Source organism: Syngnathoides biaculeatus, chromosome 15 (assembly GCF_019802595.1).
Source record: "Syngnathoides biaculeatus isolate LvHL_M chromosome 15, ASM1980259v1, whole genome shotgun sequence".
NCBI classification, from domain to species: Eukaryota; Metazoa; Chordata; class Actinopteri; order Syngnathiformes; family Syngnathidae; genus Syngnathoides; species Syngnathoides biaculeatus.
In genome coordinates this window covers 21,352,029-21,379,596 of record NC_084654.1, presented here as the reverse complement: position 1 = coordinate 21,379,596, position 27,568 = coordinate 21,352,029, and the positions used below count along the sequence as shown (strand labels likewise).

At 45.3% G+C, this 27,568-nt stretch overlaps 1 protein-coding gene and 1 non-coding gene across 9 annotated transcripts in view; both read left to right on the top strand.

Annotated features, from left to right (window-relative positions):
• The window catches only part of smoc1 (SPARC related modular calcium binding 1), a 43,327-nt gene that overhangs the window by 10,252 nt on the left and 5,507 nt on the right, over positions 1 to 27,568 (top strand). Inside the window, exons 3-14 of one of the 8 annotated variants that reach the window (XM_061843781.1) lie at positions 706 to 883; positions 1,640 to 1,723; positions 3,227 to 3,339; positions 3,423 to 3,522; positions 8,690 to 8,737; positions 11,356 to 11,445; positions 12,840 to 12,920; positions 18,624 to 18,816; positions 19,210 to 19,292; positions 20,139 to 20,244; positions 21,375 to 21,619; positions 23,305 to 23,358. In XM_061843781.1, the coding sequence (XP_061699765.1) occupies positions 706 to 883; positions 1,640 to 1,723; positions 3,227 to 3,339; positions 3,423 to 3,522; positions 8,690 to 8,737; positions 11,356 to 11,445; positions 12,840 to 12,920; positions 18,624 to 18,816; positions 19,210 to 19,292; positions 20,139 to 20,244; positions 21,375 to 21,619; positions 23,305 to 23,358 (1,375 nt within the window). Of the gene's footprint in view, positions 1 to 705; positions 884 to 1,639; positions 1,724 to 3,226; positions 3,340 to 3,422; positions 3,523 to 3,596; positions 6,135 to 8,689; positions 8,738 to 11,355; positions 11,446 to 12,839; positions 12,921 to 18,623; positions 18,817 to 19,209; positions 19,293 to 20,138; positions 20,245 to 21,374; positions 21,620 to 23,304; positions 23,359 to 27,568 lie in introns of those variants that run through there. The other 7 variants (XM_061843779.1, XM_061843780.1, XM_061843783.1 and 4 more) reach the window with 7 other exon arrangements.
• trnar-acg (transfer RNA arginine (anticodon ACG)) lies at positions 14,824 to 14,896 on the top strand. Its single transcript has one exon. It is a non-coding gene; the product is annotated as a tRNA-Arg (tRNA).

Genomic DNA, 27,568 nt, shown 5'->3' with positions numbered 1-27,568 from the left:
GGCCCGATTCCCAAAAATCCAATGAAACGACTCGTTCTAGTCAGCTGTACGTCGACCGCCACTGTACACACTATTGAGCATCTTTTGCCAGTTCGAACAAAAGGCCGCATTCAGCCGCCGTGCCGCACCGAGCCAAAAGCGACGTACGAGTCGCCCTCGCGGTCGGCGGCGCCCCCGGACATTCGCCGCTTTCTGGATCCTTTCTTGATCGTATTTCCAGGCGTCATGAACTTCTGTCCGCCGACATTTGCTCGACATCTTTCACGGGAGTTGTTTTTTGGTCTGAAATCTTTCTTTACTTGTCTTAAAGCTTAGACATTTCCAGAAGTTGGCACACAAAAAAACCCCTAAAATGATTCATTTGGTTCTTGCCTCAACGTTAACGATTCCTCGAGTCGCACCTGTCGCCAAGCCACACCCCCGAAACGCAGGCCGGCCAATCGCAGCGCCAAACGGATGTCCGACAAATTCCCGGTAATGCGTCGTTGAAATAAAATGTCCACAGCACACACGGCGGCAACACGCTAGCGCAGCGCTAACAGGGCCGGTAAAAGTCACTTCCTCGGCACTTATATTCCACCGGTCTCATTCTTACCTTTAGTTTAGAGGGGAAACATTTTGTGAACCCAGAAAAATGCAAGTCCGGATGAAGCTATTCGGTCATCTTGGTCGAACGGACGTTTAACGAGTCTTGTGTGGTTTCAGTGGCTGATTGGCGACAGGGACAGCCAGTGCGGCGGCGGCGGCGGCTCGGCCTGCACGCGGCCACAGGCCAAGCCGGTGTGCGGCTCGGATGGGCGGAGCTACGACAACGCCTGCGAGCTGCAGAGGGCGCGCTGCAAAGACAGGACGCTGACGCTGGCGCATCGCGGCCGCTGTCGAGGTGAGCGCACCACAAGTCACGAGCGCCACTGATCCCCAAACGCTCCGCCGTGAGAGGTCGTCAGCTCTGCTGCGGGAAATTAGCCGTTTTGCCTCAACTGGTCAATCCGCACACTGAACTTTTTGCGTAATTCCCGGCCTACATAGCGCACCTGGCTACAAGCCTCACCGAGTACATTTGTAAAGGAAATACCATTTGGTAGATACAAGTGCTCACATTGAAACACAAGATATTTACAAAGAAAGACGGTACACAAAAAGAATTTTATGATAACGCTAGCGCCGCACGAAAGCTATTGCTAACGCTAGCGCTAACGGTAACGCTAACAGGGCCGGTTAAAATAAAACTTACCGCTAAATATTACTGAGACACCCCAGTAACACAGCAGCAACACGCTAGCACAGCGCTAACACTAGCGCATTACTAACTGGGCCGGGAAAAGTCACTTCCTTGGTACATATATTCTACCGGTCTCGTGCCCCCTTGCGACCGTTAGGAAAAAAATGCACAAATTAGCCGCATCACCGCATAAACCGCAGGGTTGAAAGCGTGTGAAAAAAGTCCCGGATTGTAGGCCAGAAATTACGGTAGTTTGCCCATGTGCTGGGAGATTTTTGTAATGTGCCATAGTACGATAAATGCTGGTAAAAATTAGCACCGTGCTTAGTCCTGAACGGGGTCCTCAAGGTGCTAGTTAAAGGCCTCCTGGCCACTGGGTGGCAGTCACTAGCTCAAGTGTCACAATTTGGCTTTCAGGGAGGAACTGGGTGAAAGCTGAGCAGTCGGCAGCGGCGCTCCCACCGACGTCTCCATCGGTGGCCAGAGACTCCGTGCAAACAGGTAAGCGCTGCGCGCCCGTCACCGCATTTCACAAGTCTGAAGAAAGTCGTTTCTGGAAAAGGCAAAACGACAGACGCCATTGTTGAGAAATACCGTCATTTCCGGCCTATAAACCGCAACTTTTTTGACACACGCTTTCAACCCTGCGCTTTATGCGGCTAATTTGTGCATTTTTTATTTTTCCCTAACGACCGCAAAGGGGGCGCTCGAGCGGAAAAGGTAAGCGTGAGACAGGTGGAATGTATGTGCCGAGCAAGTGACTTTTACCGGTCCGGCCCTGTTAGCGCTGCGCTAAAGTTTTACTGCCGTGTCTCAGTGATTTTTAACAGTATCTATTGTTAGTGCGGCGCAAGCATTAGCCTTAGCGTGGTGCTAGCGTTAGCGTGGTGCTAACGTTAGCGGCTTTATTATGTATGTACCAAATGGTATTTCCTTTCCAAGTGTACTGGGTGAGGCTTATAACCAGGTGCGCTCTGTAGGCCGGGAATTACGGTACGCTTTTTGTTTTCTGTTTTCAAATAGAATAATAATAAAAGCAAATACAGCGGAGACAAAAAGTTAAAAAGAAATAAGGATGAGCGGTACAGAAAATGGACCGACAATTTTAATACGATAATTACAAACAGGCCAAAACTTAGCGGAGAATATACGGGACTTTGTTTTTTTTAAAATGTTTAAGAAATATGAAGAAAACCAAACAAGGACTTGAGAAATACACATCTTTAAAAAAAAAAAAACAAAACTACAATGAAACATTTTTAATTACAAAACAATTTCTTTTATTCTTCCAAATAAAAATTCTCCCTCCGAGATGATTAAATGCAAATGAAGCTTTTACGATCTCGTTAGCTTCGGGGGGGGGGGAATAAATGGGAAGTGACCGAAGTCTTTCATTTTTTTTTTTTTGCCTCGGAGCCGGCGTGTAATTTTTCACAGACCTTCCACCATTCAGTCCGTCGGCAGCGCAGATTGATCGGTGTGAGGTAAAAAGGTCGGAACGTGGCATCTGCTTAGCCCCACCCCCCCACCCCGTCCTCCCCCCTCCCCGCAATGACCTTTAGGAAAACAACACCTCGCACCAGATCCATTTTTGGTAAAGCGGTGTCGTCTTTCCCGACGGTAATTGGCGGTTTTTGTTCCATAAAATCATCCGTGCGTGAAAGAAAGCTGGGCGAAGATCACACGTTCCCCCCGCGGACGTTGCGGCTCTGCTTTGTTGCAGCCTCGATTGAAGCCGGCGGGCGACTCCGCGGTCTGGACGCTTTGAATTGAACGAACCGAACAGGAAGTAGAAGCATACCGAAAGATCAATCTGACGTCAATCGAATCAAAGTTGTTTTGTTCACGAAAGCTTTGGTCAGTTGCAGCCGAGAGTCTAAAACGGCAGTGGAACAAAACAGGAAGTAGAAACCTACCAAAATAAAAACCTCGAGTCTCGCCCTTTTCCGTCATTGGATGGCGCCTACAACAATCGCTACAACAGGACCGTTCTTTGGTTTCCAGATGAGGTTCAGTCCAAGTGCCGCGCGGAGAGGACCCAGGCTCTGGACCAGGCCCGCAGGCCCCAAGAGTCCATGTTCGTTCCGGAATGCAACGAGGACGGCTCATTTGCGCAGGTTTTGAAATCTCTTCAACGAAATGATCGCGTGACGGATCGTCTAAGTGGGCATAAAGCGTGCGGATTTTTCTGGTTGCGCAGGTGCAGTGTCACACTCTGACGGGATACTGCTGGTGCGTCACCGCCGACGGAAAGCCGGTGAGCGGCTCCTCGGTGCACAACAGGACTCCGGTGTGTTCAGGTACCGCTCACAAAGAAGTCTCAAAACGCTTCACGGTTGACCTCAATAGATTTCACACGAGACAAATCTTGCGCCACACCACCCAGAAAAAAGTAAAAATATTAACGGCACGGTCACGCTTCTCACCAAAACGGCGGACTTCCTGTCTTTTCAGGCATGGCTTCTTCAGACTTTCTTATTATTTTTGTGAGTCTACACATGATAGACAAATTTCATGTCGCTCAGTGTATCTCCACGAGCGGTCACTAACTCGGCTGCCCTTGCTCTGCCCGCACTTTGTGACGAAAACGTGTTCTTCGTACGTAAGCGAGCGCCGATCTGTCTGAAGTCTTCGCATCCTTGTCAGCTGTTCAAATGGATTTTTGCGTGCAATCTGTTCCTGGTTGGCTGCAAAATCACTTCGCATGTATTTTGTGGACGGTCTAGACTTATAAAGAACGTGGATGCTTGTTGTTACGCGCCTTTGCTAGCCCTTCAGTGTCACTTTTGGACTCCTTTTACACCCTCCAAGTCTCTTCTTTTGTAGAGGAACAGTCTTCACTGTGTGTTCCGTGTAAAATCCTGCCGATTCCTGTCGAATGTCAAACAGACGCAGAACTTGCCAGAAGTTACTGGTTTCTTCCTGACCGGTTTTCTTTTCATCTTTTCATTCGTATGCGAGCGAGAGAGTCTTGAAGAATACCGGAGATTGTTGTCGCATGCAGGACCCATCCAGTACTCGCCGGAAACTATCACTGCCCCCTTTAATGTAGGAGTAGGACTTTTGTTTTTGTGGCCTCCTTGACCAGGATCGTCTTTCTTCTGTCACAGGCAATCTTCTTCTTCTTTTCCTTTCGGCTTGTCCCGATGAGGGGTCACGAAAATGTGCCTTCTTTTTCCGTCAAAGCCCATCTCGGGCATCTTCCTCTCTAACATCCACAGTCTTCGAGGTGGCGAAGGCTAAACCGGAGGCAGGAAAGAAGGAGAAAAGGATCTCGACAGGTTGGCCAGACAGAGGGATAGCGATGGGAAGGATGTGCAGCAGGTTAGGGTGATTAAGGATAGCCGTGGAAATATGTTGACTGGTGCCGGTAGCGTGCTAAGGAGATGGAAAGAGTATTTTGAGAAGTTCATGAATGAAGAAAATGGGAGTAGAAGAGGCGAGCGTGAATGACCACTCAGGGGGAAGTTCAAAAGGCACTGAACAGGATGAAAAATGGAAAGACAGTTGGTCCTGATGACATACCGGTGGAGGTACGGAAGCAATTTGGAGAGGCGGCTGTGGAGTTTTTGACCAACTTATCCAATAGAATACTAGCGGGAGAGAAGATGACGGAAGAATGGAGGGAAAGTGTGCTGGTTCCCATTTTTAAGAACAAAGGCGATGTCCAGAAGTGTGGAAACTACCGAGGAATAAAGATGATGAGCCACACAATGAAGTTATGGGAAAGAGGAGCGGAGGCTAGACTCAGGACAGAAGTAAGTATCTGCGAGCAACAGTACGGTTTCATGCCTAGACAGAGTACCACAGATGCATTATTTGCCTCGAGGATGGTTGTGGCAAAATACAGAGGTCAGTCTTTGTAGACCTTGAGAAAGCCTACGACAGAGTACCAAGAGAGGAACTGTGGTACTGCGTGCGCAAGTCCGGTGTGGCGGAGAAATATTTTAGAATAGTACAGGACATGTACGAGGGCAGCAGAACAGCGGTGAGATGTGCCGTAGGTGTGTCAGAAGAATTTAAGGTGGAGGTGGGACTGCATCAGGGATCCGCTCTGAGCCCCTTCCTGTTTGCGGAAATAATATACAGGTTGACAGATGAGGTTAGACTGGAATCCCGTCGGACTACGATGTTCGCAGATGATTTTGTGATCTGCAGTGAAAGCCGGGAGCGGGCGGAGGAACAGTTAGAAAGATGGAGGTACGCACTGGAAAGGAGAGGAATGAAGATTAGCCGAAGTAAAACAGAGGGTCGGAGGAGGAAGAGTGAAGCTCCAGGGAGAAGAGATAGCGAGGGTGGACGACTTCAAATACTCGGGGTCAACAATCCGGAGCAGTGGTGAGTGCGGTAAGGAAGCGAAGAAACGGGTCCGAGCGGGCTGGAACAGTTGGCGGAAGGTGTCTGGTGTTGTACGTGACAGAAGAGTCTCCGCTAGGATGAAGGGCAAAGTCTACAAGAATGTTGTCACAGCCAATACTCGCCAGAAATTCCTTCAGGCGACTTTTAGAAGTACTTGTGACCGGTTTTCATCCATTTCGAGAGACTGTTTTCACTGTATATCATGAAGAATGTGGGAGATTCTCCCATGTAGGACTCGTCAGTAGTTGCCAGAAAATTGGTAGCGGCTTATTTGACCGGTTTTCCTCTTGCGTTGTCCTCCATCTCTTCATTTTGTCTCATGAGGATTCTGGGAGATTGGTCGTCCTGCGTAGGGGCCACTTGCGTATCGTGGAAACAAAGCATGAGCGGCGGCGGCGGCGGCGGTTCGTCTTTGTTTTTTTTCCCCTCCAGCCGGCCAATGACGTCCTCCGACACAGACGCCGCGTGACGGGCATCAATCATGTGCCGTATACATTTGCAGGAAACTTCCATCAGTTTTTGGAAACTCACGTCGGGACGAGCGGCTTGACAGGTAGTACATCTTCCGTTCCAAACCGTGACCGCTCATCGTTTTTCTGCCCCGAACTCAACCCTTCCCCCCTCCCCTCACTTCTCTTTGCATCCAGCTAGCATGTCGCTACCTGCATGACCCGCACCCCAAAGTTCTTGACTCAATTTCAATGCGATGCAATGTCGGGTTTTCCCGATCGGAAAAGCCTTAGAACGTAACGGCAAAAAAAATATACGTGCTTGCATATAAAATGGCCCCCCATCACTTTGTTACGTTCCTGACATATTAGACAATACAATAAAATGTAAGTTAAATATTTAATGATATACTGTATAGAGTTTGTGCGCCTACGTCATAAAACCACGTGACATTTGTTTACGTCGCCATATTGCCGGTCTAGCAAAGCATCGTTTAATGCTAGGTCGGTTGGAGACGACACGAAAGTTCGTCTTGTAGCACGATGCTCTTTCCCGATACTGTTACACATTTAGAAGGTCAAAATAAACAAAGGTACGTGGAAAATTTAGATAAACTCGTATTTAATGGCGAAGTTGATGTTTTCGCCGATAACAAATTGGACTGTTGATTCGCTTCGGCATTTGTCTTGGACAAGTGGATCTGGCGAGTAAGTCGTCGAGATTTACACGGAAAAATTTGAAAGCGTAGAAAAGTCTGGACGTTTAAGAATACTTTGTTGTTGGATCTGGATCCATATTTTCTGCTAATATTCAATACAAATACCAATATTTTAAAGAATTGACCCCTGGTTTTACACAAATTGTCATTCATTAACTGTAATTGGAAAGCAAAAAAAGAGGACATAGTCGTCTCCACGGAATGTACACGGAAGCGATTGCGGCCACACTTAACCTCTGAAAACCTCTGCGACAGACTTTTTTTTTTGTAATACGTATTATTCTCAAATGAACCAATTTGGGATTATAAATACTTTTTGGTAATTTGAGATAGAAAAAAATAATCCCTACCTGAAGTGAAGTGATCGCTACAGAGGCGTGTGTGTATTTTGGTCAGCCGCCATCCAATCACGTTTAATTGCCGAAATATTTTCATTTTTTTTTCAGCTGGTATTCCATAAAATGATCTCTTTGAATATCCGTCTCGTCTGTTGTGACAACCAACAGCGCAACAGGTCTTGGGTTTTGTAAATATCGTCCTCCGGTTCGATGTCGAGCGGCTCTTTTTGACCTGCAATATGGCGCCGTGAAAATGGCCACGTCACGTGCACGAGCTATATAGAAAGAAGTCTTCAACTTTTTTTTTTTTTTTTTTTAAATGAAATAGCAATGGCAACTTTTCAACACCTTTTTCAGTGTTTTATCATCAGTCACACAATTAAAAAAATAGTGATCATATATATATATATATATATATATATTATATATATATATATATATATATATATATTTTATTTTTTTATTTTTTTTTTTACGAGAGTGCAATGTCAGTATTTTCATTTCAGGAAACAAAAGATGCCCACAAGTGCAACAGTTTGAACAGCGAATCATAATGCCATAAAAGACAAACTCGCATTTGCGTGACGACTTAACGAGTTTAACGTATTATCGGATCACGGACGCTAATAGCTAAAAATAAAAAACTTTACAAGTGCCTGTCGGTGGCAAAGAGTGACCATCGTCAAAATCTGGGATCTTCGGTTCAGATTTGGAGTCTGGTTACGAAATTTCAAACCGCTAACAAAATAAAAATGGCTCCCACTCATATTTGCGGTTTTGCAAACAAGATGATATGCTTTCCACGAAAATACTCAAATCCATCAGTACCGTAAATCGAACAAAACGTAAATTGACGTGATTTTTAAACACACATTTAAACCCTTCAAATAGTTTGTTTACATTTCAACTAAATGAATGACGCAAACATTTCTGGGCTATATTTCAATGCAGATATTATTTTGATACCTGCGACTCCAAAAAATACTTGCAAATATTTTTAAGTAAAGAAGCAGGAACACCCGAGGCCCAAATTTCAAGTAAAAACACTAAAACGGGCATCGATCAATCCCACAAATCGCCCAGTAAACAAACGCATTTGATAGGCTCATGCGGGTCACGTGACCACAGCATCGCAATCGTAGTACTGAATATCCCTGACGGTGTCGTCGACGTGAATATTTTATGTAACGCGAGTCGCCGTGAGACCTTGACTTGATCTGGACCCAGACTGCAGTCCGTTTGAAGAGAACTAAAGCGACTTAACTCAGTTCAACATAGTTGGTTGGCCCCAAGAATGCGACAAAGCGATCTTCAGCAAATAAAGGAGGATGTTGTCCATTTTTTTTTTTATAGGTAAGATATTTGAAAACGTGAATTTTTACACACTTATTCCAAACTTCACCGCTCGATTCCTGGGAAGCATTCAGGTTGTTTGTTTCCACTCGGGCCCTCGTTTCATCTCGGATCGATCCCATCGCGACCGGCAAACGGTTCCAAGTACTTGATTACTTGCAGGAACGGAGTCGTGGCGGTCCCGCCGCTGCCGCGGGTTTTCTTCCGCTTTGTATATTTTTGTTGTTATTATTTTTTTATGCTCCGCAGGGTCCGTGACCGACAGACCGCCCGGGCCGGCAAACTCCGGTCGAAAAGGTGAGTTGAGCTCGAGGAAACGTTTCATTTCTCCCATCTTCAAGATGCGCTCGTTTATGTTCGCGAGTGAAACTCTTTCCGGACCAAAACGGGTCGGTCCGCTGGTCCGAGATCTTGTGGCTTATTTGACTCGAGGACCTCACATTTTTCTTTCCAAAAAAAAAAAAAAAAAAATGTACAAACTAAATTCAATGCAGGTTGTCTGTGCTTTTGCTTTTGACTGAATTGCTTCCTAAAGGAATGTTCCAGATGCTTCAAAGCTGCACGTGGGTGAGTATTTTCCTTGGGGGGGGGGGCGTTCGATGTTACGTAAGATGCACCCCGTCACATTCATTCCACAACCTTGATAATTTTTTTTGGGTTATGTTTTTACAGTTCAAATATCAGTGAGACCCTCGAAAGTAATCTGCAGATAGACACAAAATTTCCACAAATCATGTCAACAATTTTTGTAAATGACACTTTTATTCATAGCGCGCACACAAAAAAATCAAAAGAAAAGTAATTTTTTTCAAGTTAAAAGTTACATCCATCCATTTTCTTTGACGCTTATCCTCACCAGGGTGTTAGGGTCAGCTGTCAATGGGCTGAACTGGTTGCCAGCCGATCGCAGGGTAGATGGGGACAGACAAACAATCGCACTCACAGTCACACCTAGGGGCAATTTATCCATCCATCCATTTTCTTTGCTGCTTATCCTCACAAGGGTCGCGGGGAGTGCTGTTGCCTATCCCAGCTGTCAACGGGCAGGAGGCGGGGTTACACCCTGAACTGTTTGCCAGCCAATCACAGGGCACATTGAGACAAACAACCAATCACACTCGCAATCACACCTAGGGGCAATTTAGTGTCTCCAATTAATGTCGAATGCTTTTGGGATGTGCCCACCCGCAGAAAACCCACGCAGGCTGGCTCATTTCTATGAAATAAATTCGCCTTTCACGGCAAGAAAAAAAAAAACCCTGTAAAATACATCCATCAATTTTCTTGGCCGCTTATCCTCACGAGGGTTGCGGGAGTGCTGGAGGAGGCGGGGTACACCCTGAACTGGTCGCCAGCAAACAAACAACCAACCGATCGCACCTCGGGCAATTGAAAGTGTCCAATTAATGTCGCATGTTTTTGGGATGTGGAAGGAAACCGGAGTGCCCACCCGGAGAAAACCCACCCAGGCACGGGGGGAACATGAAAAACTCCACACAGTTGGGGCCGGGATCAAACCCGGGTCCTCAGAACTGTGAGGTCAAAGCTTTACCATCTGATCCACCGTGCATGTTAATATTTATCCATCCGTCCTTTGTCTTTGCCGCTTATCCTCACAAGGACCGGGTTAGGGTTAGGGTTAACCCTAACCCCCGGGGGAGTTGAACCCGGTCTTCCCCATCACTAGGCGGAGATGCAGTCCACTATACTAACAAGGAGAACAATCACACTGTACTGCGGTTATTAAACTATATCAGCATGATACTTCCTCCTCCTGCATCACAAGGAGACTTTTCAGCACCGGGGGGGCTCTCAGACCGTCACAGCGGCCCTGTTAGCGCAGCGCTAGCGTTAGCTATAAGCCGAGACTTTTTCCCAAACGCTTTCTACCCTGCGGTTTATGCGGTGATAAGGCTAATTTGTGCATTTGTTTTTTACTTCTGATGGCCGCAAGGGGGCACCGGTGGAATATATGTGCCAAGGAAGTGACTTTTACAGGTCCGGCCCTGTTAGCACTGCGCTAGCATGTTACTGCTCTGTCTGTGATTTTTACCAGTATGTTTTTTTTTAACCGGCCCTGTTAGCGGTAGCGCAGCGCTAGCATTAGCACGCCGCTAGCGTTAGTCACGCATGGGCATTCATCGCAAGGAGATTTTTCAGCACGGGGGGAGCGCTCAGACCGTCACACCGCACACGCCTAATTTATTTTATTTATGACGCTATTTTTATTCAAATGGCACATCCCTTCTCCCTGGCACTTTTTTTAGCTTTTGGCTTAAAAGTTAATTTTTTTTTTCTAAGGAGAGAGAATTTTCATATTTTATAAAGGGGGGGGGGTCACACTTAAAGAAAAAAAACAACGTAATAATTATTCTACCAGATCTTTTTAGACACACATTCTTTTTTTCTTTAAAATATCCCAACAACCTTATTAAAAAAAATGTACACACCAAAAAAACCCAAAAAGCAAATTTTGTGTAAATGACAATTAATGGCCAACTCGGAAATTCCATTTTACAGAGGAAATTATGATACCAGGCCGCCATTACTTGACCGACACATTCTGCCTCTTGATGAGGACTTTGTGCGTGTGCTTGTGTGCGCGTGTTCTACTTGGTCTTAACAAAAAAATAAATAAATAAATAAATAAATAAATAATTTTTAAAAAAAAAAAGCCATTGTATTAATGTGAAACTCTTTGATGTCTGCGTGAGAGCTGTTTGATGATGCGCGCGAGTGGGACGGACATCGAGAGCGATCCAGAACATGTGGGTGGTCTTGCTTTGTTCTCCGACTTTTTCTCCTCTTGAGTGCGTGTAAACGTGTCCGTACGAATGTTTTTCGTGTCCACCTCGGACGGGCCCAACCAATCAACACTTGTGGAGAGTAGATTGTATTAACCTCAATAATGGCAGTTTCTTTCCGTTTCTTTCTCACCCTCAACCCAGACGACGGCTCCAAGCCCACGCCCACCATGGAGACCGTCGTCCCCTCCGAAGGCGACGGTAAGGGGTCCTCCGGTTCTGGGGTGTCCGCAGGTGCCGTCTCCGGGTCGCAGTCGGCTCTCGTTGCGGGAATAAAAGATTACCGTAATTCCCGGCCTACGCGAATTGAAATTGACATTGAAACGCGAGACATTTACAAAGAAAGACTGCTAGCGCCGCCGAGCTTATGCTAACGCTAGGGCAGTAACACGCACATTGAAATATGAGATATTTACAAAGATTGTACACAGAGAGTTTAACGCTAGCGCCGCACTAATGCTAACGCCGCGCTAACGCTAAATACCATTTGGTACATAGATACGCCGCAGCTGTGTAAAAGCCGCAAGTGATATTTACAAAGAAAGACGGGTCACAGAGATTTTAACACTAGCGCCGCCAAACTAATGCTAACGCTAATACCGCCGCGCTAACAGGATCAGTTAAAAAAAAAAATACTGGTAAAAATCACTGAGACGCAGCAGTAACACGCACATTGAAATATGAGATAGTTACAAAGACTGCACACGGAGTTTAACGCTCGCGCCGCACTAACGCTGTGTTAACGCTACATACCATTTGGTACATAGTTACGCCGCAGTAAAAGACGCAAGTGCCCACATTGAAAGATATTTACGAAGAAACACGGCACACAGAAAGTGTTTAATGCTAGTGCGAACCCTAGCGCGGGGCTAGCGCTAACGCCAGTGCTAATACTAGTGCCGTGCTAAAGCTAGCCCTAACGCTAGATATTTACAAAGAAAGACGGTACACAGAGAGTTTAACGCTAGCACCGCAGTGCTAATGCTATGTGGTGGTCTACATAATTCACCTAGGGGACCTCGAGTTAGGTTACGAGGTTCCGCACGGACGTTATTGTTGGTTACACTTCCGGTGTTGGAGGGAGTTGAGAGTTCCCGCCGTTACGCGTTAGTCCGTCGGTGTCTGCCATTAAAACGAGGTTTGCTTCTCTGTTCGAGACTCCGCCTCCGAGTCCTTTTCTTCGGCGCTAGCCGCCGTGCTAACGCTGCGCTAACAGGCCCGCTTAAAAAAAAACGTACTGGTAAAAGTCTCTCAAACACGGCTGTAACACGCTAGCGCTGCGCTAACAGGGCCAGACTGGTAAAAGTCACTTCCTCGGCACATATATTCCAGCGGTCTCACTCGTACCTTTTCCGCCCGAGTGCCCCCTTGCGGCCGTTAGAAACAAAATGCACAAATTAGCCGCATCGCCGCATAAACCGCAGGGTTGAAACGGTTATCGGTATGTAACGTGTTTTTCAAATTTGCTCGGTACCTTCAACAAAGCGTTCAGAACAAACAAATGAAATTAGCAAGAGCAATAATCTCTCTCTTCTAGCCCTGATTGCAAACTGGTCCAGTCCCATCGCTAACGTGACGTCCATCTGTCATTGCAGAGATAACGGCCCCCACGCTGTGGATCAAGCAGCTGGTCTACAAGGAAAACAAGCAGAACAGCTCCGCGTCCAGGAAGCAAGGTGAGATTGAGAAAGACCAACAGTTTCCGGTCTGACTCGCGCAGGGCCGCATTTGTGTTCCGGCCGACTGACGGGGTTTGGTTCCGCAATGTTGTGAGCGTTGGGCCTTAACAAGCAAAGCGTTTTGTCTGCATGGATGTTTTTTAACCGCTAGCGTCGCGTTTGGGAGAATGTTGCAGCGATTATGGCACAGCTGAAAGCCATTGGGAAGGCGGGCGGACAGGAGAGGGGGACCGGGTGGGGGTCGACTCCGGCGTTGGAGCCTTTGAGGGTGAAGGGAATCAGACGACAGGAGGAGGAGGAAAAGGTTAGGACCGAATGAGGATACGGACCGGGGGTTTGGAAAAAAAAAAAAAAAAAAAAAATTCACTTGGCTCGCCGCCTGGACGAGCGAAAAGGCAGCGGAACCAGCCCGGCGTGTTCTCAGCACGTCGTAACGACAAGCGGCAGAATCGGGACTTTTGCGGGCTTGGGGTGTCGGCTTGTTCGAGTTCTGTCGAGGAAAGAGGGGGAACGCCAGCGATATCATAAAAAAAAAATGAAAAGAAGTCTACGTGGAATTACAGATTTGGAATTCAAAATTGCGCAATTTTAGTAGTTGTTGGGGGATCCGATTTCTTGGCGCCCAAACCCAAAGTGGTTCGCGGACAGGTTTTCAGTGGCCGGACTGTATTATCGGTCGGTATCATCATTATCTGTATTATGTATTATTAATATTATTATTATTATTATTATTATCGGGGGTTAAAAAAAAAAAGAGCATGCTTTAATTGTGAAGGGCTCGGAATGCCCGCTTTTCACAGTTCTAAACGTAGGTGGCGACGATGCCTTGTAACGCTCGTGGCTCCGACGAGTTCACGGATAGAAGAAGAGCTGTGATTCGCTTTCAATTTGAACATGCTAATCAGTGTTGAAAGCAAGTATCCAACCGTCCGTTATCCAAGCCGCTTATCCTCACAAGGGTCACGGGAGAGCCGGAGCCTTCCTGCTAACAATTTTCTCGAGAAATTTTATAGAATTCTACAGAATTTATACAGAACAATAGAAGTTTCCCAATTTCTATAGAAATTTTATTGGATTTGGGTCCTAAAGTTCTATAGTTCTTTAGAAATGTTCTATAGAAAATTTTTAGCAGGGCTAACCCAGCCGACTTCGGGCGGAAAGGCGGATTACACCCTGAACCAGTCGCAGGGCAGATATCGACACCATCGCTGAGTGGGAATCGATCCTACACTGCACGCACCAAAGTCAGGGGTTATCTTGTTCCAAATGGACCAAATCTGCAGACGTTTCTGGAAAACGTGTGGGATGGCGACCTGCTGGGACAGTTTCTCCGCTCATGAGAGATCCCTACTTTGACAAAATCGGGACAAAGATCAGGTACCAGGCAACAGGAGGCGCCCTTTTCACCATGACTTTGCTTCGATCACCTGTACCGCCTGCCAACGGGGGTTCCACAGGACCAGCATGGGCCAGATCCATATTCAAAGGGACTTCAAGGCTTCGTTTGCAGTTTTTCCTCGGGCTAGTCAAGCGTCCCCTCTACCTCTGGGTCTATCACCCCGTCATCCTTTGCTCCTGACATTCTCTCGTCATCTTCTTCTTCTACTACTCCTACTACTACTTCTTCTCTTCGGAGAACTCCGGAGCCTCCCACATGCGAGTCTAGCGCTTCTCAGGATCATCGCCAACGACAACAGCAGAGGGAATCTTCAGCTCCGTGGACCTGAATCTGAGTCCGACGGGCTTCAACTGGGACACGTGCGTTGGGATCGCAATCGACGGTCCTGCCTCCGTGACCGGGGAAAAAACTCGACAGTCGTGAGGAGAATTCTTGAGAGAGCGCCAACTGCGACCTGGAACCAATTTTTTTCTTCTTCTATGGGGAAGTCCTTGCAGCGTAGGGCTAGTGGCGCAATGGATAACGCGTCTGACTACGGATCAGAAGATTCTAGGTTCAACTCCTGGCTAGCTCGGGTGTGTTTTTTTTTGTTTTTGTTTTTGGGTTCAGTTGGTAGAGCGGAGGACTGTAGAGGTTTGACCGGGAAATCCTTAGGTCGCTGGTTCAAATCCCGCTCAAAGGATCTTCAGAACTCGGACAGCTCCGTCGGTAGAGCATCGCTTTGAATCTGAGGGTCCAGGGTTCAAGTCCCTGTTCGGGCGGTAGCTTTTCGGTGTCAGGATGGCCGAGCGGGCTAAGGCGCTATGTTCAGGTCACAGTCTACTCTGTCGGCGTGGGTTTGGATCCCGCTTCTGACAAGGGTTTTTTATTGGATGTTTTGGAGACAAGGTTAGAGAGAGCAGACTTCGATGGTTTGGACATGACACGCTGTGGCGACCCCTAACGGGACAAGCCGAAAGGAAAAGAAGGGCAAGGCTTCGTGGAACAGCGAAAGATGCGGTGCTTTCAAAACAAACAAATTGTTTGGACAAGTTGAAAAAAAAAAAAAAGATGTTCCCAAATGTTTGTCACGAGGGACGGCAGATGGTCAACGACTTGAAAAAAAGCAACTCACGCAACACTGGAATTCGCTACCCCTTTGAAGTCGACGTGCAAAGAAAAAGGGGGGGGGGGGTGTCCCCGAAACCTGACCCAGTCGAGAACCACCGGTGTACGACGCTCGTTTGATTTGCACAATCGGGGCTTTGCTTCTGCAACCGGCCGTCATTCAGGAAGTAGTCGCCGCCAAGTCACGGGGGGGGGGGGACAAGATCCGCCGTCATCGTTGGGCGAGTAACGTGTCCGGCCGGGGGGGGGCGAGAGCCACGGTCTAGAATTCTTGATCCTCGGGGTGTTACGTCCAAGACGCCTGGGAGTTGTTTCTCCCGTCATGGGTCGTTTGTTTGAAATGGCGGCGCGTCACGAAAACCTCGTCGAGGGGCCTCGGATTGGTTTTTCTCAGCCTCGCTGGCAGGAGACAAACTTTTGACACCACTTGTTTTTGACCTTGGGGGGTTCGGGGCCTGATTTTCCTCGTTTAAACTTTCGGATGTGACTGGAAACACACTTTGATAAGGAACACAAGGTGTCATCCGAATGCCAAAAAAACTGAACATGAATCCGCCTCGCTGTTCTGACATCTTCAAGGGAACGAATCCGAAAGTTTGTCCTAATTCTCGTTTAATTGCACGCTGGGACCACCGCGGCGGCGGCGGCGGTGGGAGTAATCGGCTCCATATTTTGTTATGAACACCACATTGCCACCATCTTGAAGTGGAAACGCGGTAAACAGTTGCAGCTTTTAAGGCCTCGCGTGTCACGTTTGCGAAGCCCAAAAAAAAAAAAAAGAAAAACAACCCAAAAACGGAGCGGCAGCCGTGAAGCGTTGGCGCGCTCGTCTTCGGGAGTGACGAACGGCCCAAATGGACGCGAGTGTAAATACGGCGTGACGGCGACGAGATATCGCAGAAAGCGTCTTAAGGGCCCGGCTCGTGTATTTTAGAACGCTATTTATCAAAAGTGTCATTCACGATGAAAAAAAAAAGCTCGGAAAAGCACCGTCGCCGCCGTGGAAACGACGACGACGACATATTATGTTGCAAGTATGTATATGGATATGTTTTCTTTATATATTTTCCAGTTTGACAGCGTTTTTGGTCGGCTGCATGGAGGTAATTTAAAGGTCAAGTATAAACATTCTAAAATAGATATTGTAATGAAGGCTCCAGCACTCCCCGCGACCCTCGTGAGGTTAAGCGGCGAGGAAAATGGTTGGATGGATATTGTAATGAAAAATACATACAACGTTATTCACTTCAATGTCCACACAATCGAGTGAAGTGACCGGGGCAATTTTACCCTTTCGTTTGGAGCCATATTTAGATGATATGCGGATCACTTCTAACGAACAACAGACTCCCAGACAGTATGGATGAGCCAGCCCGGCCGAAGCCGTGGCTATTCTGCTCACCTACTGTGGGACACGGAAGCTCTTTTCAAAGAAGAGAACAGCTCACAATCGAGTCACCGGGGCAATATCACCCTATCGTTTCGAGCCACATTTAGATGATATGTGGATCACTTCTAACTAACAACAGACTCCCAGACAGTATGTATGAGCCACCCCGGATGAAGCCGTCCGCCGCGGACACAATCGAATGAAGTCCCCGGGGGATTATTATCCTACCGTTTCGAGCCACATTAAGATGATATGCGGATCACTTCTAACTAACAACAGACTCCCAGACAGTATGTATGAGCCACCCCGGCTGAAGCCGTCCGCCGCGGACACAATCGAATGAAGTCCCCGGGGGATTATTATCCTACCGTTTCGAGCCACATTAAGATGATATGCGGATCACTTCTAACTAACAACAGACTCCCAGACAGTATGGATGAGCCAGCCCGGCTGAAGCCGTCCGCCGTGGACACAATCGAATGAAGTCCCCGGGGGATTATTATCCTACCGTTTCGAGCCACATTAAGATGATATGCGGATCACTTCTAACTAACAACAGACTCCCAGACAGTATGGATGAGCCAGCTCGCCCGAAGCCGTGGCTCTTCTGCCCACCTACTGTGGGACACGGAAGGTCTTTTCAAAGAAGAGAGCATTTCACAATCGAGTGAAGTGACCGGGGCAATATTACACTATTGTTTCGAGCCATATTTAGATGATATGCGGATCACTTCTAACTAACAACAGACTCCCAGGCAGTATGTATGAGCCAGCCCGGCCGAACCCGTCCGCCGCGGACACAATTAAGTGAAGTGACCGAGGCAATATTACCCTTTCGTTTTTTTTCGAGCCATATTTAGATGATATGCGGATCACTTCTAACTAACAACAGACTCCCAGACAGTATGGATGAGCCAGCCCGGCCGAACCCGTCCGCCGCGGACACAATTAAGTGAAGTGACCGAGGCAATATTACCCTTTCGTTTTGTTTCGAGCCATATTTAGATGATATGCGGATCACTTCTAACTAACAACAGACTCCCAGACAGTATGAGTGAGCCAGCCCGGCCGAAGCCGTGCAAGGCGCCGACACATTTGAGTGAAGTTACCGGGGCAATATTGAAAAAAACAGGTGGGTCCATTCCGGCTGCCTTTTTTCTATAGTAACATACTAAAAATCATACATTTCATAACAGTGGACCTTTATGTTATGTGAAGCTAATTTAAAAGTTTCGGTGGCAAAGTTTGCCTGAGGACAAAATCTGGCTTTGTACACAAAGCTTGGAGCATTTATTTATTGATTTCTTTTTGGTCACACAGTTTGATCATTGTGGATTTGGATGGCTCGGCACTTTTTATTGGTTGTAAACAGCGTGGCGGGGGGTGCGTCATCTCGGCGGGAATGTCAACAAAAAGCTGCTCGATGACGTCAATTCAAAGTTCTCGCCGTGCACGTTTCGACCGTGTTTGCACGCCTTAAAAAGGACTTTGGATTTTTTTTTTTTTGTATGGGTGCAGAAAAGGGGTGCACCACCCATCGGGGTGTTGAAAGGTGTAGGTGAAGGTTCCACGACGTAAAAATCTGGATTTATTTTACAACATTTTAGCAGGTTTTGCTCATGTTTGCATGATTGCACACTTTTGGCGTGTTCAGGGTAGAGGGGGTGCGGCCACCCCTGCGGGAACGCGGACGGGGTCTCGCGGGGTTTAAAAGGTTTCCGGGACGAAGTTCGCCGCGCGACTCGTCTGCTATTCCCGGAGTGCTTTTGTGAGCGCGTACTGAGTTTGTTTGTCATGCTTCTAGAGAAAGTTCCCTCTTGCGACCAGGAGCGACAGAGCGCCCTGGACGAGGCCCGGCAGAACCCCCGCGAGGCCGTCTTCATCCCCGACTGCGGGCCCGGCGGCCTCTACAAGGCCGTTCAGTGCCACCAGTCCACCGGCTACTGCTGGTGCGTCCTGGTGGACACCGGACGACCCATCCCGGGAACCTCCACCAGGTAATAAAATGCACGTCGCCCACAAGATGGCGCCAACGTACGGTTTGGAAAACAAAAAGACTGCAAATAGGTGAGTTTTCTAGCCAATAACACAAGATGGGGTCCCAAAAATCTGAAAATTGGTTAAATTGTGACGTTTATTCACGTGTGAATTATAAACATAGTCATTTTTTTTTTTTACCTTGTCACTTCCCGCCACTGCTTTTGCTAGCATTGTAGATAATACATAAAAATTATCTGAGCCAATAAAAACAAGTTCAGCCCAGCAGACCCGGCGAGCCGAAGCCAGAGTTTTGATTTAAGCTCGGCAGGTTTTTCACACCCCCGACCGACTCGTCTTTGCTTTTCATTCGTCTTTTGCTGTTTCCCGTCTCGTGCGTCCTCTCTCAACAGGTACCAGACGCCAGAATGTGACAGCGTCGCGCATTCGCGCGGCTCCGACGCCGAAGATCTGTTCCAAGGCCGAGACCTGACAGGTTTTTCCTTCGCTTTATAAAAAAAAAAAAAAAAAAAAACAACCAAAAAAGTCAAAGTTAACCTTTGGATGGCGTTACCGTGGGCCACGTTTACAGTGGAAATATTAATATTTTTCCTAGCTATTTTCCTTCACGTTCCTCCCATATGCAGATTTTTTTTTTTTTTATGGTTGGTTAGTAAGGCTAACATGTAGCCAATGTAGCATGGGGACCAAAGGCAGAGATCATCAGGGAGGTGTGCTGGCTGGGGGAAATTATTCAATCTTATATAATTAGTCCGGAAATGATAACTCGTTTACTACTAATCGTGTATCTTTTTTCATCCATCTAGCCCGGTGATGTTTTTTTTTTTTTTTTATTAACGGTGTGCCTTGAAAGTTTTTGTAATGCAAAACATGTGCCTTGGCTGGACCTTAAGTGGTTGTCAAACATTATTAGGGCTGGGGGGCCGGGGGGGATGAAACTCGACTAAGGTTGACATAAAATTTCTGCGTCGAAGCTCCACTGCCACCCCCCCTCCTCAATTTTTTAACCCAAAATAGGAATCGCTATCATGCTAATCCTATTCGCAAATGCTAACCATTTAGCATGCAATTTAAGGACAGAAACAGAAAAAAATAATAATAATATAATTAATTAATTGGATGTGACTGGAAACACACTTTGATAGTAATAATAATAATACAAATAAAAATGATAAATAAAATAATAAAATTTGAATAATTATAATGTAATTATTATAATAATTAAAATAATGAATCATCTCCAAAACCCTCCGCAAAGCGTCACAAATTACACATGGAAGCTAATATTTCCGTTTGTGTTTTTTTTTTAATTTTTCTCCAGGCTGCCCCGACGGGAAAAAAGGGGAATTCATTACGAGCCTTTTAGACGCTCTGACCACAGACATGGTTCAGGCCATAAACTCACCAGCCCCTTCTAGTGGCGGGAGGTAGGTAGCGGCAACCTCCGGCGCAGCACATGTTGTGAATGACTATTAAAAATGATGTAAATATAGTTTTTCTTGCAAATTAATTAGGAATTGAGGGTACTTTAATCGAAAGGCATTAAGCATAAATGAAAAATGTTTTTTTTTATTATCATTATTGCACACATCCATGCAAAATACTGTAAAGAAGCTACAGTAGCTTTCGTTGATCACCACAAATTTTGCCTTATGACAAAGCAAAAATAAATAAATAAATAAAAATAAAAAGTTACTGTACTATCCTTAAATGTAGTTGTGTCAGACAGGATTATGAACAAAATACATTTTCCATAACTATGCTTAAATTCACTATCAAGAGCCAATCTTCAATTTTGTAAATTCTTGGTTTATTTCCATAAATTCCAGTTAATTCCCATGTCAACTTTCTAGTCTAAGTGTCATGCGGATGTCACATTATGCATAATTCATGAAATATGATGTAAATATGATACAGAGGTGAGGTCAGGCCCACGTGGGAATGTTTTTAAATCCAGGTTGAAAACTTTTTTCTCATGCTTTTTAGAATATATCCACTTTTTGATCATATTATTTGCACTGCATGCGGTTTTCATTGCCTTTTTTTATTATTTTTTGTCATTTTTATTGTTTTTATGCCCTTTTAAATGTTTTATTTCTTTGTATTTAAATGCCTTTAATCATGTAAAGCACATTGAGTTACGTTGTGTATGAAATGCGCTACACTAATAAATTTGCTTTGCTTTACATTGAAGGTGTTTAAAATGATGCAAGTATGATACAGTTATGAAGTAAATATGATACAAATAATAGGCACGCACGTTTTATGTGGTGTAAATATGTTATATTAGAGGGAAAATGAACGGGATCTATGCAAATATGGTACCTTAAAGCGACATGAAATACATATTTCTTGAGCACGCTAATCCCATTTTGTGATCTGCTTAACTTCGTTATGGGATTTTGTTTTTGTTTTTTTTCCGACGGGTTCGTGGTTTTCATTTCACACTCAGCCGCATTAGCGGAACCGATCCAATTCAGATGGCCGCGGAAAGATGTTTGGATCCAAGCGCCACGTACGCAGATGACAAATTTGACCCGATGTTAACGGCCGGCAGGTTCGCGGAGCCGGACCCCAGCCACACGCTGGAGGAACGCGTGGTGCACTGGTACTTCGCCCAGCTGGACGCCAACGGCAGCCAGGACGTGGGCAAGAAGGAGCTGAAGCCCTTCAAGCGCTACCTGAAGAAGAAGGCCAAGCCCAAGAAGTGCGCCCGCAAGTTCACCGACTACTGCGACCTGAACAAGGACAAGGCCATCTCGCTGCACGAGCTCAAGGGCTGCCTCGGTGTTGCCAAGGACGGTAAGGGAAGAGCCTGGACACGCCCCCAAAACAAAAACAAACAAACACGCTACTGAAAAGCATAACCACAGAAGAAGAAGTCTGGTAAAAGAAGTACAGATTCAACTATTTCACTCTTTTATTGAATTTACTCGTGTACATAAGTAAAAATTATATATTTTTTCCACGTTAACGCACTTTGTACTTGAGTTAGAGGTTACTTATGAACAAATACTAAAAAGCAGCAAAAGTTCAAAAAAACAAACAAAAAAACAGATATTTAACAAGCAGCACGGTGTCGCCCTCACAGTTCTGAGGACCCGGGTTCGAGCCCGGGCCCGCCTGTGTGGAGTTTGCGCGTTCTGCCCGTGCCTGCGTGGGTTTCCTCCGGGTGGGCACTCGGGTTTCCTCCCACCTCCCAAAAACATGCAACATTAATCGGACCCTCTAAATTGCCCCTAGGTGTGATTGCGAGTGCGGCTGTTTGTCTCTATTTGCCCTGCGATTGGCTGGCAACCAGTTCAGGGTGTACCCCGCCTCTTGCCCGGGGGGACAGCTGGGATTGGCTCCAGCACTCCTCGCGACCCTCGTGAGGATAAGCGGCAAAGAAAATGGATGGATGAATGGAAATAGTCACTGGTCGTCAGCCAGCTCCAGTATTATTGGTTGATCTTCGCAGAGGATAAAGAATATATGTGGGGGAGGTTTTTATTTTTTTTTGTATTATCAATTTACATTTGTTGTTCCATTAAGATAGTTAACCTTTAATGCAAAGTTATGTGTTTTTTTTGTTTGTTTTTTTAAATACGTGTGTAATTCTCTTTAATGTTTGTCTGGCCACCAGTTCAGGATGTGCCCCGTTGACAGCTGGGATAGGCTCCAGCACTCCCCACGATCCTTGTGAGGATAAGCGGCTAAGAAAATGGATGAATATTTAACAATACACTGTAGGAAATGAAGTCAGTGCAACAGTACATAAGTAATAAAAATTATAACAGTGGCGTTTTTTTTTTTTTTTTTTCAAGTAACATGAAATCAACTCATTTTAATCAACTCAACTCATTTTGAGCATCTTAAAAGTGAATTTAATACAGGTTGGTTACAATTACACATATTCATAAACGAGACTTTTTTTTTTCTCAGGAAAGCCTTATTTTGCAATTCTCTGTAAAGAAATAAAAAATAAATGTATTTCTATGATTTCTGCGAAAGTTGAAAGGCTTTACTCGGAAGGGATTATTTCCGTCATTGGCCTCGAGGGATTACGCTGTGGGCGTCTCGAGCTGCTCACCATCTCATAAAGTTTTAATATCATTTCTGTGCTATGTGACAAAAGATATAAAGACGGTTGTGCAAAAAAAAAAAAAAAAAAAAAAAATGCTTCGTTGTCGTAAACATCAACCCCGGAGGGGGATTGGAACGCCGGCGGGTCATCGCTGGAGGCGGTCAAATTTCCAAAGTTCCTGGAAGAAAAAAATAATAAAAAAAAAATATATATATATATATATATATATAAATATATATATATATATATATATATATATAAAATAAAAAAGTAAATTTTCAGAAGAAGCACACTAAATTAAAAACGTTATTACACTAAATTAAATAATAATTATTATAAATTATTAATTAATTCAAGTCAAAATATTATGAAATTATTAGTTATTTATTTTTTCACTTGTTTTGATGTATTACTTTTGCAGGTGGTTCGACAGCAAGTAGCGTCTACGGGACAAGGCAAGGGACAAATGTGTTCAGTAAGAGTGACTAATACTACTACTTTTACTAATATGTGTCTGCTTACAGTTCGTTAATAGTTTTAACCCAGTTAATATGCACATTAATCACATCCATTCATCCATCCATTTTCTTAGCCGCTTATCCTCACGAGGGTGGCAGGGAGTGGCGGAGCCTATCCCAACGGTTAACGGGCAGGAGGCGGGGCACACCCTGAACTGGTCGCCAGCCAATCGCAGGGCACGTGGAGACAAACGACCAATAGCACTCACAATCACACCTAGGGGCAATTTAGAGTGTCCAATTAATGTTTCATATTTTTGGGATGTGGGAGGTGCTGAACATTAATCACACTAGTCATTTATTCATATTTAGTATTTTTCATTGCATTGTTTGTTTTTTGTTTTGTTTTTTTTTTGCTTCCAATATCTCAGTAGTGCCCGTCCGAGGGTTTTGGAAATTTTGTAAAATATGAAGAATGAATAATATTTGTTGAGATATGAAAGGCTCTTCTACCTGAGTAGATCAACACTCCCACCCCCACCCCAAAAAAAAAAAATTAAAAAATGCGGGAAGCCATGGCTGGAAAACTCAAGATGTCTGACCTCTGTGTGGCGACAGATACTCATGGAGTTCATTTTGGTTTGAAGTGGCCATTTTGAATCATTGTGGCCAATCACGGGTGTTCTTCAAAGAGGGACTTTTGTCCGACCGCTACCAAATTACCAGCGTGGGATCGATTCCCGCTCAGTGACGGCGTCGATATCTGACCGGCGACCAGTTCAGGGCGTCTTCCGCCTTTCCCCCGAAGCCATCTGGCATAGGCTCCGGCTTTCCCCGCAACCCTTGTGAGGATCAGCGGCTCGGATAATGACATGACTTCTTCCTTTTGGGCCGCATCGTCTCAAGTCCCCGCGCCGTCGCAATGTTGAGTCGCGGTTTTATCGAGCGCATGTGGCGACCGAACACAACATATCCGAGTCAAGAAATAAGAACCAGGCGAAGTCTTGAAGCGCGGACGTTTTTTCACTCGGACGAGCGTTCCCAGGGCGGCCATTTTCTCCGCAGAAACCTCCCGCCAAGTCGAGCAGCAGGCGTGCTGCTTAGTACGGTTCCCTCGGTCCCTCCAATCAACGTGACCGCATTCTGCTCAGTTGCAAGATTTGGGTTCACCAGGTCCTTTTTGCGACAGAGTCACCGATTCGCAACCGGTGTTCTGTTAGTTAGTGGTGCCAGATCGTCGAGTGTGGCATGAGAAATTCCACTTACCGGAACAGTCCGGGGTCTCCGTTGTCAGATTCTGCGCCTCGTAATGTGCCACACACATTTTCGATGGGAGGCAGGTCTGGACTGCAGGCCCTCTTTTTACGACCAAGCCACACTGATGTAACATGTGCAGAATGTGGTTTGGCAATGTCTTGCTGCAATAAGCAGGGGTGTCCATGAAAAAGACGTTGCTTGGATGGCAGCATATCTTTCTCCAAAACCTGTATGTACCTTTCAGCATTAATGGTCCCTTCAGAGACATCTACTTTACTCATGCCATTGGGATTAACAATGCCCCGGACCACCACAGATGTTGGCTTTTGAACTTTGCATCCATAACGGTCCGGGTGGTTCTTTTCTTCTTGGGCCCGTCGGACGCACCATCTACAATCCCCAAAAACAATCTGAAATGTGGACTCTTCAGGCCACAGAACACTTTAAAACTTTGCATCAGGCTCATATGAGATGAGCTCAGGCCCAGAGAAGCCGGCGACGCTTCTGGGTGTTGTTGATGAATGGCTTTTGCGTTGCATAGTAGAGTTTTAAGTCGCACTTACGGATGTAGCGCCGAATCATTGGTTTTCTGAAGTTGTCCCGAGGCCATGTGGTGATATCCTTTACACACTGATGGAGGTTTTTAATGCAGTCGCACCTGTGGAATCAAACCCACATGCATTTAGTGTTGGTTTTCAGCCTTGCCGCTTAAAGTATTTAGCAACCTATTTGAATTTCCTAAAGCGTACGTCTTAAAAAGTACTCGTAAGCACCTGTTGTCACTCTCTTGCGCTCACGAAATATCAGAGCATAATTTTGAGGAAACAAGTTACAAGATGCTTGTTTCAAGCTGTTTGTCACTCCGTTGATTGTAAAAATGAGAGAAATGAAGATCAGTAAACGATGTTTCACACCAAACTCTTCAAACAAACCATAAAGTAACAAAAACCCGCTCATCAAAAGCTAACACGCCGCAAATGTAAATGAACAACTGCAAACAACTGCCACTTGAACACCCCTGGAGCGGCAACACACGCAACCAAGCAGACGAGATAATGAAGCGCGTTCGCAGGTATTCGAAAAGTATTTTTTTTAACCGACACGGAACCGTTCGTACGACTGCAACGTTCTTATGGTGAATGTTTGTCAAGCGGCGTAGCGGGAGGAGCGAAGGGTCAATTTCCTTAACCTGAACGGTGGACGTTTTGTACATTTTCCAAAGGCCCATTTGGGGGGGAAAAAAAAAAAAAAAAAAAAGTTACTTCTCAAATATGTTCTAAATGTTAACTTTGTTATCTAGCTAAGGGGTGTGGGTCACCAAATATATTTGTGCACGTATTATCTACTCATTTTACCTATTCAGCCTTGAGATGTTTGCGCATGGTTCCGGTAGAACTGGTCCGTGGACTTCTTTTCGCAAATTTCGCCCGCGACAACAGCGCGACATCTTTTTTTTTTTTTTTTTTTTTTTTTTTTTTTTAGCAAATTTATCGGAAGTCAACTAATGACATAAGAGTCACTACATTTTTTTTTTAAAATCCATTTACACTCTGGTGAAGTAAATTAAACACAAAGTTCTGACCCGGTGGTTCCGAGCCCAAACGTGTTTGGCATTCAGTGATGGGCGGGGTGGGTTGGAACCTTGAGCCAAGTGTTTTTTATTTTATTTTTATTTTTTTACTTTTGATGTATCACAAGTTAGGACCTGTAACAAAATAATAATAATAATAATGAAAACAAAGTCCATATTAGGTAGTCCACAATCAATCAAGCCAACATTTGAAAACCATTTAAGTCCATTTGGAGCAATTTGTTTAATAAAACTTTGACTAATTTTATACTGTACTAAGGCTGCGTAATATGGCCTTAAAATCAAATTACTGATTTTTTTTTTTTTTTTTTCTGATTTGAATCATTTTTCTTCCCCCGAAAAATCAAATGATTGACGTTACCCAGACCAGAAACTTTTGCGCTTGGGTATTAAAACCAATTTTTTTTTCCTTCTTAGCATTATAATCACACCAAGTTCCAGAGCAATAATGGAAAAAAAAAAAAAAATATATATATATATATATATATATATATATATATATATATATATATATATATATATATATATATATATATATATATATATATATATATATATATATATACACGTAGATATCTTTGCAGAGGGGGACACGGTGGCTCAGATGTTAAGTGTTAGCCTCACAGTTCTGAGGTCCTTGGTTCGATCCCGGACCCGCCTGTGTGGAGTCTGCATGCTCTCCCCGTGCCTGCGCGGGTTTCCTCCGGGTGGGCACATGCATTGTTTAAGCACTGGGACAGGCTCCAGCACTCCCCGCAACCCTCGTGAGGATAAGCAGCAAAGAAAATGGATGGATAAATTGCCCCTAGGTGTGATTTGTGAGTGCAGCTGTTTGTCTCCATGTCCCCTGCGATTGGCCGGCAACTAGTTCAGGGTGTGCCCCGCCTCCTGCCCGTTGACACCTGAGATAGGCTCCAGCACTCCCCGCGACCCTCGTGAGGATGAGCGGCTAAGAAAATGGATGGATGACTTTTATCTTTCTTCTCGGGGGTTAGCCTGAGCTACATCGTCCACTACGAGTGATTCCGAAGGCCCTGAGCAGACTACGCTGACATGGCAACACAGAAACTGAAATCTGATTGGACCAAAAAATATATATTAAAAAAAATAATAATAATTCACATTCACATCCATGCTGGGAATGATTGCACAAGCAACGCCAAACTCCAACTTGCACAGTGCAATTGGGTATGGATCAATTCAAAAATATATATAAACAGTCGCCTACATATACTAAATTATAAATATTTATGGTTAATAGTCTAATAAGGGTGCACAAAGGCACTAAATGGGGAATTGGGTTCATAAACTACAGCGTATGTAAATCCCCGCCAACGCGCCGGGTCGTTAGTCACGAGTCCTGTCGGCCGTTGTGCTTT